The sequence below is a fragment of the Martes martes genome (genome assembly GCF_963455335.1).
Source record: "Martes martes genome assembly, chromosome: 1".
Taxonomy (NCBI): domain Eukaryota; kingdom Metazoa; phylum Chordata; class Mammalia; order Carnivora; family Mustelidae; genus Martes; species Martes martes.
This window is the reverse complement of record NC_137888.1, coordinates 90,421,445-90,443,498: the sequence shown is the minus strand read 5'-3', so window position 1 is coordinate 90,443,498 and position 22,054 is coordinate 90,421,445. Positions and strand designations below refer to the sequence as shown.

The following is a 22,054-nucleotide window of genomic DNA, read 5'->3' as shown; positions in this document are numbered from 1 at the left end:
TGTAGCTTATGTGGCATTTTTCAGAGAGACATGTTTCATAGAACCATGTGTCCTAGAATTGTTTTCTATAAGCAATTCTAAACAAGGGCTATCCTGTTAAATGCATTAAACAGGTAAGAGTCTGCTTCCATTAATATCATTAATCTATTTGCCAGTAGGTTCAATTATTAACATATTCACAAGCAAATTAACTCAGGTTACTCACTGACTTTATTTCCAGGGGATGTACCCTTGATAATGGGAAAAGAGTGAATCACAGGCCAGATGTTTTATCCTCTTCCTCCTCATCAGCTGATAGATCTTGGAGTTATTTCTCGAGCAGAGTGGCTCCTCTTTATGACTAGTCAGAGAAAAAAGTGAGTCCTCATTTTAGTTTCAGACTTCCTATCAAGACATATTTTGTTTGGCACTGGAAAGGAGGACCCATAGTGGAGGGATCTCCTTTTGCTCACATCTTTAACTCCTGTTCTTTGAGGTTAGTGCATTCTGGAGGTGTTTCTCAGAACTTCCTCCAATTGCTTTCTTCGACAAAGCTCCACTTTTGGGGAAAGAATATGTGTAGCGTGACTTGAATTCTTTTGGTTCTTTCTATTGCTGGCATTTGGCTGTTCTGGAAGCTAATCTTTAAAGGCTGTGGGGTATGAAGTTGGAACTATTCTCTAGTTTCAGTCTTTGAAAATAATTTTTCTCTTCCTTACTACTTCCCTTTCTTCTCCTTCAGAAGTTTTTCTCCTCCTCTTATGGTCAGTTTGGAGAGAGGGATAGTATCCAAGAATATGGAGAGACTGGTAATCCTAGATTTACACTGCTTTCTTTCCCAGAAATCTCCATCAGTTTTAAATATCTCTGAATAGTGGTTTTAATTTAGTAGTACTTCAGAAACATCTTAAGCATCTGGAAGTGAATTGCCATGTAGATATAAATTCATGAAGACAGTTGTCTCCTCCAGGTGCCATTCTGAGTTATTTATTTTCTGTTTCCCATAATGTGTAAATATTATCGTCAGTGGCTATGATACATACCTTTATGTGTCTTTGCATTTATAGGATATATAATGAATCTGTTCGTATTTATCATTGAAAAGAATTAGTTCCTTTTAAAAACCTTATGAATCATAAGATTCTTTCATTTCAAGGGATTATTGAAGAAAACTGTCTATACAGTCATTTAATAAATCACTAATAGTTAACATTTTGCATTAATTAAGCCTAGAACTATTGACTACAAAGCATATTTCTTCAAAAATGGTGAGTTTTGTATCTTGAGAGATTTAATTTATAGATTAGTTTACATTAATTTTGTACATTATATTTATTTTTATAGACTCATTGGAAGAATGTGAAGTACAAACTAATCTGAAAATTTGGAGAGAACCACTCAATATTGAATTTAAAGAAGACAGTCTATCCTATATGGAAAAGTTATGGCTTAAAAAACACAGGAGGTATTTTCTGAAGCTTTGCATTATTAATAAGAAATATAAATGCTATTTATGTTCCTGGCTTGTGTGACATGCTTTTTGTAGCAATTATATATGTGTGCTTCACATTTGCATAAATAATTTTAAAACAATATTAAATCCCTGTGAATCTTCTTCTATTCTACTAAGAATTTAAATTTTATTTATGTATGTTATGCACCATTAATTTAGAGTTTGCTAGGAGAAATGCAAATATGGTATAGAATTTAAGGTACAAATATGGTATAGAATTTAAGAACGATAGCAAAAATAATGTGTAATGAAAGATTATTTTGAAAAAGTATTACTCTCATTTTTTTACATTAGCATAAACTTTTGAGGCTCTACTTTTCAGAATCTACTTTTAAGTTAATTAGACCTTTAATATTATAGCTTTATTAATAGTATTCAGTTATTTTATTCAAAGACTATGTCATTAGATGTGCCATTTCATCAGTTGTTCAACAGGTAAACTGTTAAATCTCAGACCAGAATTATGACTGAGTACAGGTTAGAGTCATTCACATTTTTAAGATCAAATAAAATCCGATTAGGAGGTACCTTTAAAGTCTCACTTTTTCCTATAGCAGGGCTGCTCACGCTTTATTGTGCCTGTGAATCACTGGCAGACTGGTAAAATACGATTCTTCTTCAGTAGGTCTGGGTGGGACCTGACACTCTGCATTTCTGAATTTCTAACAGCTCCCAGCTGGTACTAGTGTGGGTAATTCTGGTCTCTGAACTGCATTTTGAGGACCAATGTGTTGGAGGGCCAATGTGTTGAAGGTACCTGAGGAACGGTCATCAAGCTCTTGCTTCACCTTCAGTCATATAAAACTCTTCCTTGAGATGGCACATTCCATCTTTGGAACTTTCTGCCTGTTGTAGTATCTCCTAGTGAGCTGTAATTTGTGTCTGAATGGTTTCCAAACATGGTCTCAACTCTACCAGTTAAGCCAGTATAGAGCAAATTGAATTCTTCCTTTCCATGGCATTCCTTTGGATTTTTGAAGTCAACCCTCATATCTTCCTTGAAGCTTCTGTTTGATGACAGGTTACTATCTACTTCCATGCCCCTTTAACTGTTTTTCATGTGACATATTTAAATTTTTTTTTGAATTTTGAAATAAGGCATACCAAGGAGTTGTAGAACAGTATTAAGATTTCCCACATATCATTCCTTCAGCTTTCCATAATGGCATCATCTTACATATCCATAGTGCATGTATCAAAACCAAGAAATTAACTTTGATACAATATTATTAATCAAACTACAGACTTTATTTGGATTTTACCAGTTTTTCCATTGTCATCCTTATTCTACTTCAGGATCCAATCCAGGATCCCACATCGCCTTTTTTTTTTTTTTTTTCTTTCTTAATCATAGCTCCTTATCCATTGCACTTCCTTAGTCTTTCCTTGTTTTTCCAGACCCTGACATTTTCCAAGAGTACTTGCCAGGTGTTTCATAGGATATACTCAATTTGGATATGTCTGTTTTTTTTTTTTTCATAATTAGATTGAGGTTGTGCATTTTGAGGAAGGATAACACAGAGAGGATGTGCCCTTCTTAGTGCGTGGTATCACAGAATCATACTGTCAGTATATCTTACTACCAGCATGTTAACTTTGAGCCCATGGTTAATGTGGTGCTCACTGAGTTCCTCCACTGCATACTCACTCTTTTCCTTTTGTAAATAATATCTTGGGTTGTTACACAGAGTAACAGGTAGCTTATGAACACAAACATTCACATTTCAGTTTTTAATGATGGAAAGTCCAAGAAAAAGGTGCCAGCAGATTCAGTGTCTGGAGAGAGCCAGCTTCTTGATGCACAGATGGCCGCCTTCTCACTGTGTCCTCCTGTGACAGAAAGGGCAAGGGCACGCTCTCAGGTTTCTTTTATAAGGGCTTTAATCCCATTCATGAGAGCTCTATCCTCATGAACCCATCACCTCTGAAAGGCCCACATTCTAGTATTATCACTTTGGGGTCAGGATTGCAACATATGAACCATTCTGAACATAGCTCAGCCCTGCTCCCTACAGGGTTCATCAGTCCTCTCACATGCAAAATATATTCATTCCATCCTAAGAGCTCCCAAAGTTTCACTTCTTCTAGCATCAACTCAAGTCTAAAGTCCAAAGTCTCATCTAAATATCATCTAAATCAGATATGGATAAGATTCAATGTGTGATTCATTCTGAGGCAAATTGCTAACTGTGAACCTATGAAATCAAACACATTATGTGCTTCTAAAATATATTGGTGGGACAGGCATGGGATAAATATTTCCATTCCAAAAAAGAGAAATAGGTGTAAGAAAGGAGTAGCAAGGTTCTAAGCAAGTCTGAAATCCAACAGGGCAAACCTATAAAACCTTAAGTCTTGAGAATTATCCTCTTCATTGATGTTCTGTACTCCAAGGCCCATTGGGGTGAAGGTCCCACCTTCCAGACACAATAGAATGGGGGTCCTGCCTTCCAGACACACTAAGGACTGCCCCCATAGCTATGCTGTGCTGGGGCTGGGGCTCCGAAGACATTGGGTATCTCTGCCTCCATGGTTTTGGGTGGTCCCATTCCTATGATGGCCCTGTGTGGGGTCACATCCTGTGGCTCCCTTGGGCTAGAATCATATGGCATTTCTAGTTTGGGGTTATAGGGGCTTCCTTACCCTCATAGTTTCACCGGGCATTGCCCCAACAGGTGTTCTCCGCTGTGTGGCCTGGAGCTTTCTGTGCCTGCAATTGGAGGGATAGCCCTCATGATTTTTGAATTGCCTTTGGAGGTCATTTTTCCATTGTCTCTGATAAAAGTCACTTCTATCTGGGTGATTTTGATTAATCTCCATTTCAGATGGCCCTTTGGCCATTAACTTCTTGTTCATTCCTGAATAGGCCCTCTCATTCTTTTCCAATATATATATTTTGAGAATATTTTAAACATTTAAGTTTGCTTATCTTTTGGTTAGTAACTCTGTCTTTAAGTCATTTCTTCCTTCTTACTTTTTACTATGAGCAGTCAAGAGAAACCAAGCCTCTTCTTCAACACTTTGTTTAGAAATCGCCTCAGCCACAGAACTAATTTCATCACTCATAAGTTCTACTTTAAATAAAACACCAGGACAAAGACACAGTTTAGCCAAGTTCTTTGCTACTTTATTAATGAAAATTGCCTTTCCTCCAGTATCCAATAATATGTTCCTTATTTCCATTTGGTATCTCAGTAAAATGGCACTTACTATCCATATTTCTACTGACACTTTGTTCAGGATTCCTTAGGTATTCTGTAGGGAGACTGAGGCTTTTCCTCTGTTCTCCTCTTTTTGAGTCCTCACCAAAATTGTCTTTAAAGTGCTTTCATAACACTATAGTTTTTTTCTAGTATGAACTTTAAACCTCTTTCAGCCTCTACCCATCAGTGAGTTCCAAGGCTGCTTCTACATTTTTAGCAGCATCCAACTTCTGGTACCAATTTCTGTCTTTGTGCATTTGGGTTGTTGAAAAGAATATCATAAACTGAGGTGCCTTACAAACAACCGTTATTTCTCAGAGTTCTGGAGGTTGGAAGTCCAAGATCAAGATACTGGCGGACTCAGGGACACCTGGGTGGCTGTTGGCTAGGGATTGGCCTTCGGTTCAGGTCATGATCCCAGGGTCCTGGGATTCAGTCCCACATTGGGCTCCCTGCTCAGCAGGGAGCTTGCTTCTCCCTCTGCCTGCCACTCCCCCTGCATGTGCAGGTACACACTGTCTCTTTCTCCCACAAATAAATAAAATAAAATCAATTAAAAGATACTCACAGACTCAGAGTCTAGTGATGGCTTGCCTTGTGACTCACAGGCTGTCTTTTTGCTGTGTCCCCCCCATTGCTCTTTTGGACCTCTTCTATAAGGGCATCAGTCCCACATGGGGGCTGTACTTTCATAACTTACTCACCTCCCAAAGAACCCACCTCTTAGTGCCATCACATTGATGTTAGGATGTCAGCATATGAATTTTGGGAGGGAGCACATTCACATCATAATAACTAATACAGGTTTTAATGGAGATACCTTGAGATGATATAAAATGCTGTTTTTCCTTGAACTTTCCTCTACTAATTTTAGTATATCAGTGGATTTTGCCAGAAGCAGAATATCTGGGGATTTTCTATTTCCTTCATTTCTTCTATATTTACTAATTAGATCCTTCAAGGAAGAATATTCCTTCTCCCTTCCATTTATTTATTCTGTTTATTTGTGTAGACTCCTGGACATGTGTTTTATTTTTTGGATTAATATCCCATACTATTGTTATTTATTTTGTGACTCAAATGGTTCTTGTCTTGACCACTGAGTGCTGATTTAGTTTGACTCCTCTCTGCTTTCAACGTGGTCTCATCCTTTTTTGTTTGTTGGTTGGTTTGCTTGTAACATCTCTTTATTTTTCTGACACTCAAGATACATTTCTGTGCCCTAGGCCAGAAATAATTTTTCCAAATAATCTTGATTCTTTTTTTTTTTTTTTAATGGATTCAGAAACCAAGATCTGGATTATAGGTATGCTCATGGCTACAAAGGTACAACAGAGCCTAGGTCTTCTCAGAGAACATCTAGGAAATATATGTAGGTATACTTACCTACTATAAACATACAGCCAAATTTATTTCTGTATCTATCTACCTGAGTATTTGTTAAAGTAAATGTGAGTGTACTCGTATCTCTGACTCAAAACCAGCATCACATTCTCCCTTTGCTTATTTGTAGTTTCTTTCACCTACAGTAAGAATCCTGGCTTTCATTATCTATGATATATTTATTCATTTATCATCCTGTGTGTGTATATATAAATATGTATATAGTATACTACTATATATGTGTGTATGTATATACATATATATTACACTATGACACACTGTTTGTGTGCCGTGCTTTTTATCTTTAGCCCACAGTATACAGTCCAAATCTTTTCCTTCAAAGTTGCTGAGGCCATGGCCCTCATTTCTTTCCCACCTCCTTTAGAGTAGTTCTGCCATTCAGTTGGTTATGTCCAAATGCTGAGTACTTTTTAAAATTTGAATAGCATAAACTTGTATATGATTCTGTGGGTTTTTAAAAATGCTTGGAGTCAAGTGTGTACCATAGTACCAACAGCACAGTTCCATGGCCCCCAAATTTCCTTTTGCTTTCCCTTTGTACTCAACCCTTCTTCCCCAACACATGGCAACTTGCCTTTTTCTGAATGTCATGTAAATGAGAATACACAATATGTAGCCTTTTGTGTCCTTTACTTAGCAAAATGCATTTAAGAGTCATTTGTGTTCTTCAGTGAATCAAAATCCCCCCCATAATTGGGGGAGAATTTCATCATCCTGATGTACAGTTTATCCATTAATCTGTTGAAGAACATCCTGCTGATTTCTAGTTTTTGGCAATTATGACCAAATCTGTTAGAAACATTTGCAAATAAGCTTTTGTTTGAATATAAGTTTTTAATTCCCTGGGTAAATACCTGGGACTGGGATGGCTAGATCATATGGTAAGTGCGTGTTTATCTTTATGAGAAACTGTCAGACCATATCTGCAAAGCACCTGCACAATTTGTGTCCTTTCCCACAATGTATGAATTCTGGCCGCTCTCCATCTTCGCCAGTGCCTGGTAATTTCAGGGTTGTTTGCTTGTTTTTTCATTTGTTTGGTGGTGGTCAAGTTGTACCCAAGTTGTGTACAACACAAGTTGTACCCCCTTGTGGTTTACGTGGTAGGGTATTTAAGTTCATTCATATACTCTTCTGATTATTCCTGTACAACTGCTGTCCAAGCTGTCTATATCTCTTATAAAGTGTAATGCCCATAATAGTCTTTTTGGTATGAAACTCAGTAGTGTGTACCTATCATTTCATCAGTCTTCAATAAATATCTGTTTAAATTTTGAGGAAAATCTGGTGAGGTAGTCTTATTTTAAAAGATGTTTACCCTTGGGGCACCTGGGTTGCTCAGTGGGTTAAAGCCTCTGCCTTCAGCTCAGGTCATGATCCCAGGGTCCTGGGGTCGTGTCCCATATCAGGCTCTCTGCTCAACAGGGAGCCTGTTTCTCCCCACTCTCTCTCTGCCTGTCTCTCTGTCTACTTGTGATCTCTGTCTGTCAAATAAATAATAAATAAAATCTTAAAAAAAAAGATGCTTACCCTTTATTTATGTGGTATGATCTATCAAACAAACATTGGTGCCAGGGTCCCAATATCCAGAGTACAGACCTAGGTCACTGACTACCTAGTTTGTTCATGGGCAAATCCCATAAAATATTTTGGCCCACATTTTTTATCTTCAAAATTTTGAGTCTAGGATAAAGAATCAATAGTTCCAATACTCTGTTGTCTAGATTCTATAAGCCTTTGGTTCAGGGCTTCGCTCATTAAATAAGGTAAATTTTTAATTTAAAAGGAGTCCTGGATAATTGTACATTCATGTGCATTTGTGATTGAGTTTTTTCAATAGTATATTTGTGTCAGACTGGAAAGAGGTTTCTGATGGCCAGGTGCCAGTTTGTTTTGACCTTTACTCTTTAATATTTTCTATCACTTAATTAAATTATAGATGTAAGATGTCATGCCCATCAAATTTGTTAAGACACAAAGCTGAATAATATAATATAAATATTTAAATAATATAAATATTTTGGAGTGTTCTGATATGTACATTACATATATTGGGAAAGTGCACTTAGCCATAGACTGCCAGATTATCAAATTTTATTGCCTTTATAAATTAGGAGAAAGGTTATATAAAGTAGCGGTTAAGAACATCAACTTGGGGAGGTGGACTCCTTGGGTTCAAATTCCTCTTCTGCTTTTACTACCTAAATGACTTTGAACACTTTGATTTACTACTTTGTGCCTCAGTTTTATCATCTGTAAAATTAAGATAATACTGGTACCTTTTTAATATTACCTATTAATATTTAATACCCCAACTTAGTTAGAATAGAGCCTGGTACATTTTAAGCTTTGTATCAGTGCTACACAGAATTATCATTAGGAGGGCCCTGACTTTGACATGAGGACTCCATGAACTGGCATGGTTTGGAAGGGCTGTAGCTACTTATATTCTTGATTGAAAAGTACCACCTTCCCGATAATTTGGGAATATCCTCTGAATCAGATGCATAATCTTGACCTCTGAGAATTCCTGTGTTTTGTTGCCTTCTATATGAGATGGGCTATATCAGACCTCGTTAACTGGGTGATAAATGTGACAGCCAGAACATACTGCATTCACATTGTGGGAGCAGATTTTATCATCCTACTGGCTTGGTGAAAGTTTAGAAGAATATCTTTAGGTTCCCTTAATACCTATCAACATGTTATGTAGACTGTGATACAACACATAATCGTAAATTAGTGTTTTTTTTTTTAAAAGATTTATTTGAGAGAGAGAGAGAGAGAGAGAAACATGAAAGGGTAAGGGATAAAGCAGATTTCCTACTAAGCATGGAGCCTGATGGAGGGCTTGATCCCAGAACCCTGAGATCATGACCTGAGCTGAAACCAAGAGTTGGCCCCTTAACCAAGTGAGTCACCCAGGGGTCCCCATAAATTAGCTTTTTAAATAATGTAGTATGTTTCATGGGCTCCATGTGGCTTCTGCAAGAACACTAACTTCTATCATAACTTTGATTTTAATCCTAAATGAATAATAGTAGGACATGCAATTGAGAAATCTTGTTTGGGGGTTCCTGGATGGCTCAGTTGGTTAAGTATCTGCCTTTGGCTTAGGTCCTGGTCGAGCCCCATATCCATTTGCCTGCACAGCGAGGAGTCTGCTTCTCCTTCTCCCTATGTCCCTTCCCCTGCTTATGCTCTCTTTCTCTCTCTCAAAAAATAAATCCATTTTGAAAAAAAAAGAAAAATCTTGTGTGATGTTAATTTGATTTATAAAATTATTTTAGTAGATTAAGATTCTGTTATACAATCATACTTCTGTGGATTAGAGGCATAGCTTTGGTTTCATCATTAATTTTGTATACTCACTTGTTTGTGAAATAAATCAAGATCTCATCTGGGAAAATTTCACATAATAGATTTTAGTCTTATAATTGCTTCTTTCTTGTTTTGTAGAACTCCACAGGAGCAACTTCGAAACATGCTACTGGATACATTCATACCTCAGTGTAAAACAGCGAGTGAGGCACAGTGTTCCCAGAATGAAAGTGATGAAGATAGTGATGGTTAGTGCAGACTTGTTTGATATTCTCTAATTTATCATTTCAAATTTTACACACTAAGCATTAGTCAGCATCTGCATTTATTTATTTATATATTAATTTATTTTTTACTGTATTATCTTCAGTTGGACTATGCACCCTTGTCTCTAGATCAGAATCAAGCACACTCCTCTTCCCATTCCATAGATTTACTTTGCTTAATTATATCATTTTATTTATTTAAACATTGAATGTTAAGAAAATGTGTATTTTAACTTGAGCTGGGGAAATTGATAATATTTATATATTAGTGTAGATGCACAAGAGAACATTATTCTTTTGTTGTTGACTATATAACATAGTTAACTATTTGACGATAGGGAGTTATCAGGTGAAGTATATTCTTTAAGATATTATTTCCTAATCTTATATCCTAGTTGAGGAGACCAAAGTACAATACCCAGCGCCTTTTCTGCCAGTAGAAGAACTAAACATAGAGAGACCTGAGCCATCTCTAAAAATAGTTGAACTGGATGATGTAAGTGCATAATGACTACTCTGTTACCTAACAAGAAATTCAAAACACATAATTACAACTATGTATTATATTCAAGAAGACTTTTCTCATAATTCAACATTGTTTGGAAGGAAATTTATAAGAGTTTGAATTAAATATGTTGAAAGGAGTAAAACAGTATTATTTTTAGTGTAGACAGTACATTTCTGAGCTGTACTGATACTGTGCCTTTTTGGAAGTGTGTAGTGTGGGAAATGTACTACTTTTAACTTATATAAATGTAGTTTAGTGTTTGTTTTGCTTAGGTCTTTATGTTATCAGTCTTTTTAAACAAAAATTAGTCTCCGAATATCATATCTATTTAATATAATTTGTATACATGTTGTTTCTTGAACTTCATCTAATATTATTTTCTATTTAAAGGAAAAATAATACTAAGATTTAAGGGATTTAGTATGATAATAACTTGGATACAAACCTCTAGAAGACAAAAAGTAAAATCAACTGGAGCTTGAGCCAATCAGGGGTAGAGCTTATGTGGAAGGTTTAAGTTTTGACAAAACTTAATGTGTCAGCACATTTCTGACTTTCTAGTTATCTGGTAGCTGAATGTACAACTTGTCCTCAATATTTCTCTCCTTGTGGTTCTCATAGAAAATGGCTAGAAGAGAAGAAGTATCTCTTTAAGGACCATTTTCTTCTTTAGGTTAATAGCTTCTGCTCATTTTGCATGTATGCCTAGAAACATTTTAATTCTCTTCTGGATAAATTTAAGATATAGAATAAACACATGTGCTTACATATATGTGTGTGTGCTTGTCATTATTTTGTTGATGCACAGAGTAAGCTTATAACATGCTGTTCAGAGAACTAAAAACACTTCAGTCACTAGCCTACTTGGCACTTAGTAGTTACATAATAAAACAGCTGTTAGTGTGATTTCTAGGTGTGATAGTAGGGATAAAATGGCTGACACAGCAAATGCCCTCAACAAATAGTTGTTGAATTTGTTTAGTTCTTCTAAAACTCATGTTCTATGGCACATAGCCAGAAAGCTAATGACATTATTTGTAGGAAGAAAATTCTCTAAATACTACATACTGTTAGCTGGTTAATGTAGAATACATTTATTGAATATACTGATATTATACTACATGTATTTAATAAGACTTATGAAGAGGAATTTGAAGAACCAGGAGACACAGTGCCCTACAAAGTTGAGTTAGCAGATGCGGACAGTCAACAAAGGTAAGATCTTGCTAACTCACTTTTGATGCTTATTAAAAAACTACTCTCAAAATCAACCATCTCTTTAAATGAGAAATTCTTGATGTAAAAAACATGTGACTTCAATGTTAGAATATATTTTACTAAAGCCATGTTTAAATTTGTGTACAATATTGCTAATATTTGCCAACATTCAATAGTAAGCAAAATGGCTATAATGATATGTTTATATTCTTACCTAGTATCTGGATTATTTAAAATAAATACTTCTGATTTTAGCATTATTATTTGAAGTAACTTAATGAGGATGATGTGTGTCATATGAGCTTTCTTCTTTTCTCCAAAGATACTCTTTGAATTGTTCTTATTTTAGTTTGCTATGAACCCTAAATAAAAAGTTATATTAATGATTAGTTTGAGAGACAAAGAAGCTCCCAAACTATAGATTAGTTACTAGGTAGGTTTTCCTATGTGATAAATAAGTGAAGTATAACAGCTCACTTTGTAACTTTTTTTTAGAATATTGTCATTTCCAAGGGAAAAATAATAGCTGTATCTGTTAGTAATGATAAAAGGACTCTGAGTTTCCTTTGCTGTTAAAACTTTAGCCAGGGTATCATGTGTTTTGATTACGAAGTATTAAGTTGGGTAATGAGCAGAGTGAAATTCCTGTTAAGTAGCTCCTATGCCAATTTTTTGCTTATATGTTCAGATCAACGTAAGCCCTATCAGCATTTTGGGATAGCAGTGGGCCTATGGGATATCCTTAGACCTGTCCCTTTCCTAAGGGAAAAGACCCATGTTTGGACACATAGACCCAGATGTCTAGCAGCCAATGTGCTTTTGGCAGGAGATAACCTTTTAGTCGGTAGATAAAAGATTTGTATGAACTACTGTATTCCTAAAAAAATGAATGACGTATCTGCTCTCTAATTTGGTTCTTTTATATGTCTTATCACAAGTCCTGCTTTGACTTCCACGTAGGGTATTACAGAAGGCAGAGAAAGTTACTGATCATGGTTTGGCAATGGTTTTGCCTCTTAGGTATGGAGGTGCCTGTAGAGTTTCTTCCCTTTTTAAAAAAAAAAAGATTTTATTTATTTGTCAAAGAGAGAAAGAAAAGGGGAGCACAAACAGGGGAGTGGCAAGCAGAGCAGGCAGAGGGAGAGCAGGCTCTCCACTGAGCAAGGAGCCTGATGTGGGACTTGATCCCAGGACTGAGCCTGAGGTGGGAGTTGATCCCAGGACCCTGGGATCATGACCTGAGTGGAAGGCAGATGCTTAACCAACTGAGCCACCCAGGCATCCCAAGTTTTTCCTTTCTAAGAAGAACCATAAAGAATCATAAGTGACACAGGAGCATAATCCAGTTTTTATGGTGGTACTATGTAAAGATTGCATATTGGATATTATTAAATATTGGATATTATTTAATGTATTATTCAATTCATAGAAAATGTTGTTTGAATTGTACATATGCAAGTATATAGTAACCATTACTAAAAATTGAAAACAAATATCACATATTGCTTTTTAACCCACTGAGCCACCCAGGCACCCCCCCCCTTTTTTTTAAAGATTTTATTTATTTATTTGATAGACAGAGATTACAAGTAGTCAGAGAGGCAGGCAGAGAGAGAGGAGGAAACAGGCTCTCCATCCAGCAGAGAGCCCGACGCGGGGCTTGATCCCAGGACACTGAGATCACAACCTGAGCCGAAGGCAGAGGCTTTAACCACCACGTATGGCTTTTTGACTTTGATAGTTCATTGATAAACAAATAAGAAGTTTATTTAAGTAATAAAATGCTCATTTTACCAGATTTCAATGCACTTAGTAGGTAACTCTCCGTTTTTAGAAGAAAGAATATAAAGAACAAACTTATTTCAGAATATTTTTTAAAAGACGTTTTCAATTGACATTGTTCAGTTAAATCAGATCTGACCAGTTACCTCTTTCTTTAAAATCCATAATACTATTTAGTTACTTGTGGTTTAGAATGTGTCCACAGTAAGGTTAAAAAAATATTAAATTAATGTGAATAATCCTATTCCCTTAAGGTTTTACTGTAATTTTAATAAGATGGGCCTTTTTACTTTCTTTTCTATATCATTTCTTTCAATTCTTCTCTTTTGCTTACCCTGAAACATGAAAGTTGCACATTTCATGATTATCAGAATACTTTTCTATATGAAACTGACATCCATCAACGTCATGTTTCCACCAAGGGAAAAACAGACCTCTTACATCTTCATCTGAACAGCAGCTCTTCTTACTGTGAAAATAACTCAAAAGGTAACTTTTTTCCTTGCAGATTAATATTATTAACAATAAATGTTGGCAAGTTAATAAAACTGGTAGGTATTGGAGTGTGTAAAAGCTCTTCTTATTATGTTGTTTATTTTAAGCCCCCAAAATTTAGTACTTAGAAACACTTGGTTGAAAATACAGTTTTCTAGCAAATACTCTCTTCAGTCAATGGGGAACAGCATCTGCAATCAGAAGAAAAGCAGGCAATGTTGGCTGGTCTGTCTTAAAGTTATTGTGGACTGAGCTAGCATTTAAAAGGTTACATAGGCGGGCTTTTAGTGAAGAAAATCTAATTGACACCTTGTTGCCTCCCTTGCATTAAATCTCCCAAAATATTCAAATTTGATGTAAAGTTTCACATAATTGATAAAACCAAACCAAACCAATCATGTGTTTATATATCTACATTGTTATTACTAGCAAGTTCCTTAGAATTTATAGATTAGAATGCTGGGTGTAAATGTCTGGTTTCCATTTCCAGATGGTGAGAGCACCATTTAAAGTCAGTCACAATAAATTATCTTAGTCTGGAAGTCAAATTTCATTTCCATTTCTGTCTTAAATCATTGTGTGACCTTGAACATGTCACTTGCTTTCTTAGATTGCATTTTCCTAAACTAAAACATAGGAACTAGATTGTTTCTAATCTGCCTTTCAAATATAATTTTATTCTATTTAGAATTTTCAGAAAAACTAATAGTATATCTTATATGAAAGATTTGAGGGATACTTGAGAGCATTATTTAAAATAACTAGTTATAAAACTGATGATTACTTTTGATTGGGTAATAGATGGTAGAGCCTTGATTTGTGGTAATCCTGCTGGTCTTGACATCTTCAACTAATAAGCCTCTAAATTATTATGACCAACTATGAACTATATCCACATGGGAATTTAGGACTTCACAGGGCTCCAAAAAGATATTTTCTTACCTACCTGGAGCATGGTGTTCCAGTTGCCTTTGAGGAAATGCTGAATATAAATATCCATTAAGTGTTACTTTACAAGATACCTGATTTATGTAAATAGACTTGATTTTTTAGAGCAGTTTTAGGTTCACAGCAAAACTGAGCAGGATATACAGATCGTTCCCTTATACAATCTGCATTCACAGACTCATAGCTTCTGCTACCATAAACATCCCAAACCAGAGTAGTACATTTTTTACAATCAACAAACATATATTGACACACTATTATCACCCAACATCCATAGTTCACATTAGGGTTCACTCTTGGTATTGTACATTCTGTGGGTTTGGACAAATTTATAATGACATATATCCACCATTATAGTATCATAAAAAATCATTATAGTGCCCTGCCTTTTTATGTTACCTCCCTGCCTCCTAACTCCTGGCAACCACTGATCTTTTTACTTTATAGTTTAGCCTTTTCCAGAATGTCATGTGCATATGTCAAGCTGGAATGATACGATGTGCAATCTTTTCATATTGGCTTTTTTCACCTAGTAATATGCATTTAAAGGTACCTCCATGTCTTTTCATGGCTTGATAGCTCTTTTTTTTAGTACTGAATAATATTTCATTATCTGGATGTATCACAATTTATTTATCATTCACTTATTGAAGGACAACATGTTGATTCTGGGTTTTGGCAATTATGAATAAAGCTGCTATAAACATCCATGTATATTTGCAGATAACTTTTCATCTCACTTGGGTAAATACCAAGGATTGCAGTTGTTAGATCCCATAGTAATAATATGTTTAGTTTTGTAAAAAATCACCAAATTGTCTTCCAAAGTAGCTGTACCATTTGCATTACCAAAGCAATGAATGAGACTTCCTGCTCTCTACATCCTTGCCAGCATTTGGTATTGTCAGTGTTTTGGATTTTGGTCATTCCAAAAATTGTGGGGTGGATTTCATTGTTGTTTTAACTTGCAATTCCCTAATAGCATATGATGTTGAGCACCTTTTCAAATGCTTATTTGCCATCTATATATCTTCTTTGATGAAGGTCTATTAAGGTGTTTGGCCCATTTTTAAATTGAGCTCTCCATTTTCTTACTGTTGAGATTTTAGATTTTGTAATATTTTGGATAACAGTACTTTATGAGATATGTGTTTTGCAGGTATTTTCCCTAAGTCTATGGCTTATCTTCTCATTCACTTGACAGCGTCTTTTACAGAACAGATCTTTAATTTTAATGAGGCTCAGCTTTTCAATTATTTCTTTCATGGATCCTGGTCTTGGTGTATGTCTTAAAATGTCATCACCATACCCAAGATCATCTAGATTTTTAGGTTCTAAGGGTTTTATAGCTTTGCATTTCACATTTAGGTGTATCATTCTTTTGAGTTAATTTTTGTGAAGGGTGGAAGGTCTGTGTCCAGATTATTTTGGAGGCATGTGGATGTGCAATTCTAGCACCACTTGTTGTAAAGAGTGCCTTTTCTCCATTATTTTGCCTTTACTGTTTGACAAAGATCAATTGACTATATATCCCCATAATATCTATAGACTATCTATAGATTCTTTGTTATGTTCCATTGATCTATTTTTCTATACTTTTACTAATACCACATTGTCTTTGTTACTACAATTGTTTAGTAATTTTTGAAGTTGTGTAGTGTCAGTCCTGTGACATTGTTCTTCTCCTTCCATATTGTGTTGGCTTTTCTCGGTCTTTTGCCTCTCTATATAAGCTTTAGAATCAGTTTACCAATATCCACAAAATAACTTGCTGGGATTTTAATTGGAATTGAATGAATCTATAGATTAAGTTGGGAAGAAGTGACATTTTGGCAATATCGAGTCTTCCTATCTGTGAACATGGACTATCTCTCCATTTATTTAGTTCCTTGATTTCTTTCATCAGAGATTTTTAGTTTTCCTCATATAAATCTTTTACATATTTTGTTAAGTTCATTCTTAAGTGTTTCATTTTTTGAGTACTAATGGCATTGTCTTGTTAATTTCAAATTCTACTTATTCGTGTTGTTGTATGAGAAAGTGATTGACTTTTGTATCTTGATCTTGTATCCTGCAACCTTGCAATCATCACTTATCAGTTCCAGGAGTTTTTTGGTTGATACTTTCAGATTTTGTACATAAACAATCATGCCATCTGTGAACAAAATTAGATTTATTTCTTCCTTCCTAATCTGTATACTTATTTCCTTTTCTTGTTTTATTGCATTAGCTAGGACTTGTACAGTGTTGGAAAGGTGTTGTAAGAGGGGACATCCTTGATTTGTTTTTGATGGTAGGGTTAAATCATCTAGTTTATCATTAAGTATGATGTTAACTCTGGGGCTTTTTATAGATAGTCTTTATCAAATTGAGGAAGTTCCTTTTTGTTTCTGGTTTGCATCTATTGATATGATCTTGTGATTTTTCTTCTTTAACCTCTTGATGTGACATATTCGATTAATTGATTTTCAAATGTTGAACCAAGGCATCTGATTTTTATGGCCTAATGGGCCTTCCACTGAATAGACTAAATTAAATCATACCTGTACTTTCTTTATCACATTTTTAAAGATCATTAAAAGGCAGCTTTGTCCTCTTCAGCAACATTTGATCCTAGTAATAGAATTTTGCAATCTTGCAAAAATATTGCAGAGGTTAGTTGTAGACATTTACATAGAGGAAATAGCGTCCTTTTGTACCAAAAAATAAATTAATTTCTATTGAAGTTTAGGAGGAAAACACAGCATTATTATGGAAGTTTCCTTAAATTGAACAGTTTTTTTTTTAAGATTTTATTTATTTATTTGACAGACAGAGATCACAAGTAGGCAGAGAGGCAGGCAGAGAGAGAGGGAGGAAGCAGGCTCCCCGCTGAGCAGAGAGCCCGATGTGGGGCTCGATCCCAGGACCCTGAGATCATGACCTGAGCCGAAGGCTGAGGCTTTAATCCACTGAGCCACCCAGGTGCCCCAAATTGAACAGTTTTTATAAAGTTATGCTTGTAGAAATATTTCTCTGATATACAAGTTACTGTATTTCTCATAGTACTTGTGTGATTTAAGAGGTGGTAGTTGTTGGAAATGGTGTTTCTAAATACTATGTGTAATTGCTAAGCTATACAAACATTTGATTGCAACAAGTAAGTCCTTTGGGCAGCAAGGCAGAATTTACATCACTGGAGAGTATTTTAGTCATAGTCTTTACTATTTTATACCATCTATTTATAGAGATAAGATATTTATATTGGAAAGAGCATAGGGATAATCAGATGAAGCTATATTCAATCTGGATAATGATAAACATACTCTTATTTAAAATGAATGCAGTATGGTATAAAAATTGTTAAAGAATTTTTGTTCTTCTTAAAATTAAGACCAATGTTTCACAACCCTGGCTGCACATTATAATCGCCTGGAGAACTTTGTGGAGGGAGGTGGAAGAAGCAGTGCTTGAATCCCACTCCCAGTGTCTGATTTAATTGGTTTGGGGTCAGGCTCATACACTGACAATTTTAAAGAGTACTTTCAGATGACTCCATTGTGCACCCAGGTTGAAAACCAATGATCTAAAGCAACTCATTTATTTAAAGCAGACATAATGAGGTGGTGACTAATATAATCTTGCTCATTTTGTAGCTTTCCAGAGGCAGGTGTCCCAGCTGAAACATTTTCTGTGCCCCTAACTGGTACTGCTCTTTCATCTGCAGATTTCCCCTTGCCCTCACCTCATCACTAGGCATGTTAAGGAAAAGACGCAAAATGTGGAAATAGGGTTCTCTCTGCATTATTTTTCATAAATTGCCAATATAAAACTGGAGTGGGAGAAGATGTACGAAAGTGGGAATTGAACCACAGGCTGAAGTAAAAAATGTGCATCAATTTTGACATTTCATTACAAAATAAAATCTTGCCTCCTTCATTTAGTCTGGTCCATTAAGGTTTGAATATATCAGTAAGTTATGATTATCATTTATAAACATGAACAGAGTAAAAGTATTTTAACACTGAGATCTCAGTAAAGAAATACTGATAAAATAGTGCTTATTGATAAAGGTTTACACCACAAAAGTTTTGGTTTATTAACAGTTTAGTTAATTTATTTAATTTTTGTAAATAATTATTTTCAACAGCAGGAACTTCAAATACAGAATTTGACATCATTGTGGATCCTGACGTTTATTCTCCTGCCATTGAGAAAATAGGGGAAAGCAGCTTTTCTGAAAGAAATTTCAAGGAGAAAATGATAGATACAGAGAGTAATCAAAAGTCTGGTGATTCCTGCGTATCACTTGAGAGCAAGGCTTCTTTGCCAAGCATAGATTTAAAAAAACCTTCCATTAAGGAGCAGTTATCTCAGGACATCAAAGAATCCTTGGAATTTAGCAATCTGCATGAGAGGCCAAACTTTGAAGATTCTAAAGCTACCGAGTTACCACTGGTAAATCTCTATTATGTTTATTACATTAAAATTTTTATATGAAATGTCATAAGAAAATTTTATATTGACATCATATATTCTTAAACATTACTACCTATTGAAGTTAAAATGTGCTACCTTATATTATCATGAGACAGTTGAAGAATGACTCATATGGGAAAGAATGTTAATGACCTATAGGACAAATTCTAATATGGTAAATGCCATTATAACAAACGGTTTTATGTGACAACACTTTAAGGCCCACCTCATGCACCATAGTAAGAGAGCTGTTACTTTCTTCTAAATGAAATTTATTACTAGGAATAATTTAGCATAATAAATCCTTTCTAGCTTTTTACCGTATAGTCACTGTTAAAATGAAATAAATGCAGATATGTAGGTAGAACTAGTTTTTGTGGCTTAATGTAAGTACAAGGTTTTAAAGGTGGTTCCTTCAGAAAAATGGCTAATAAATAAATAAATAGGGGTATAGTTTTCATTTCATCTTAGAGGAAAAAGTAAAGTAGCTCGTCATTGCATTAATGCCAAGTTTTGAAACTATATTTGAATCTCTGTTCTATATATTAAAAATCTTAAGTAATCATGATTACCTAATACAATTTTTGGAAATTAGATAAGTCAAATGTTTTAACAACCCTTCAAAGTCACATGAAATGAATCTCCATGATGCCTAAAGTGAAGGTGGGGCCAAAACCATAGAAGAATGACTGTTGAGTTGCTGCCCCTTCTGCTTGGGGGATTGGATTTTGGGGCCCACCTTGTGATGGGTCTTCTTCCTTTTTGAAATGCAATATTGGAACTGAGACCTTTGCAAAAACTTTTGATCCATAGAAATCTTCTCAGTCACTGGAGGAATACCCTGGGAGACATACTCACAGATGCAACAAGATGAAGAGAAACTGATTTCTGCAGAGGAACTGGGATAGATCAATAACATACCTTACCTGAAAAATGGAAATCTTAGGCTTTCATTTAACATAGGTTTACAGTTTAAATATATATTTCTTGCTCAGGAGCTCCAAGCCAACAAATTCACATTAATTTTAATCCATTTCTATTGATACCTTAATGTGTCTGCCAGAAGAAATCCAATCCCTTCTAGAAGACATTCTCATAATTTAGCTGATAATAGATCTCAAAAACAAAGCCTCATTGCAGAGGAGCTTTTCTTCCTCCTCCCCCAGTGAAGAAAGCAATCAGACTAAATTTCTGCAAATAGAACTCTAATTTTCCAATTTCCACATGGCCTCATGAAGAGGGCTAAGTGACAACCTACACATGCATTGTGTGTTACGGGAGAGGAATCCTAGGGGATGAGGACCCCAATTCTTTTATAACTGGGTACAAGCCTGCCTGACCTGTGCCCTAGGGGGAGACATTCTCTGCTGTAACCTAATAAAAGGCATTTGGCCAAAGCTCACAGATATGTAATCTGTGGTAATTTGTATAATGGAAAGCAATCTAGCAGTTAAAATGAATGACATAGGACTATTTTTATTTATATGGATCCATCTCAGAAAATATGGCATTGAAATTTAAATGTAAAAGGACATGTAGAGATAAGTCAGTATTTTTGGAAACATTTAAGACAATTATAACTTTTTATGGATATATTCAGATGTAGTAATAGTCAAAAACATGCATTGGAATTAAGTATGTCTGCTTCAGTGCAATAATACAATTAACTCTAAAGACTAATTCTTTGGCATGGATATCTGAAGCAAATTTTTTTTTTTTTTAAGATTTTAAAATCTTTATATGTATTTGAGAGGGTGGAGGAGAGGCAGAGAATCTGAAGAAGACTCCACGCTGAGCATGAAACCTGATACGGGGCTTGATCCCACTAATGTGAGATCATGACCTGAGCGAAACCAAGAGTCAGACATTCAACTGACTGAGCCACCCAGGCACCCGTGAAATGAATATTTTAAATTACTGATATTAAATTGTGTGATCGAGTCATGTTATATATAATACATATCTACATACTTAAAGTATTTCATAATTAGAATTGAAGCGTTACAGAGGTACTAAGCATATTTTGATTACTTATATTACTATTGTAAAAGAAAAAGTGGTAAATGATTATGTCACAGAAAACAGTGCTTTATATATAGTGATAAAATCTACTTTGTTTTCATCTGTGATAACTAGACATGAATTGTTTTTATTCTCTTCCTGCTGTAGTAGAAGCTATTCCTTGAGCAGAGACTACTTGAAAATCTATGTCGCAACAGTAGAAAATTTGAGATTGAGCAGTAGGGGCAATTTTTAGCAGTAGTATTACTTGACTTGCACTGGAGTGCACAATCGTTCATTTTGCACTTCAGTTTTCAGAAACTGAGTCCTTCGTGAAGGTGGAAACTATGGAATTCAGTACCAAGTTGTAGAGCAGCAGCAGTGGGGTAGGGTCTGGTGCCAGGAGGAACATGGACTAGTTAGGGGCTCTTGGTTCTGGTTTTGACACTATCAGTAGTTAACTTTGTGAGTCTGGGAAACAAACCAACCCACTTTCTTTGTTCTTATATCTCAACTGATGCTTTACAAAAACGTTCCAGATTTGCAATTGTCTAATACAAATAAGAGCTGTACTAGAGCTGAAGGGTTGCTATAAATTGAAAATCAGTGTCTGGGACAACCAGGGAAGATGCCATGAGTAGAGCCAACTTAGATTTGTCTTTGAAGGAGGTGCTTTATTAGTCACTAGCTTTGTTTTTGTAATGTTTTATCATTTATATGACTTATAAATTTGAATTGAGTTATCGTAATTTTTTGTGGTGTTTACTACCTGGAAACAGACTGCATTTGGGCATAATTAGATCCATTAGGGAACTCTTAAATACTGAAAGCACTCTGATTATGTTTTAAGCCCATCTAGAGCTCTCACGTCTGAATCTCTAATCTGTTACTTACTAGACTCATGTATGTTTTAATCCCACTAATATTCTTCCCTAGGATGAAAGCATATCACAAAATG

At 35.3% G+C, this 22,054-nt stretch overlaps 1 protein-coding gene across 2 annotated transcripts in view; it reads left to right on the top strand.

Moving 5' to 3' along the window:
* Positions 1-22,054, top strand: part of ZBBX (zinc finger B-box domain containing) — a gene marked incomplete at both ends in the record, with an annotated part of 113,051 nt that overhangs the window by 69,677 nt on the left and 21,320 nt on the right. The window contains 6 exons of one of the 2 annotated variants that reach the window (XM_080818224.1): positions 1,324-1,444; positions 9,559-9,668; positions 10,082-10,182; positions 11,330-11,409; positions 13,544-13,683; positions 18,770-19,074. In XM_080818224.1, the coding sequence (XP_080674350.1) occupies positions 1,324-1,444; positions 9,559-9,668; positions 10,082-10,182; positions 11,330-11,409; positions 13,544-13,683; positions 18,770-19,074 (857 nt within the window). Of the gene's footprint in view, positions 1-1,323; positions 1,445-9,558; positions 9,669-10,081; positions 10,183-11,329; positions 11,410-13,543; positions 13,684-18,766; positions 19,075-22,054 lie in introns of both variants that reach the window. The other variant, XM_080818223.1, reaches the window with a different exon arrangement.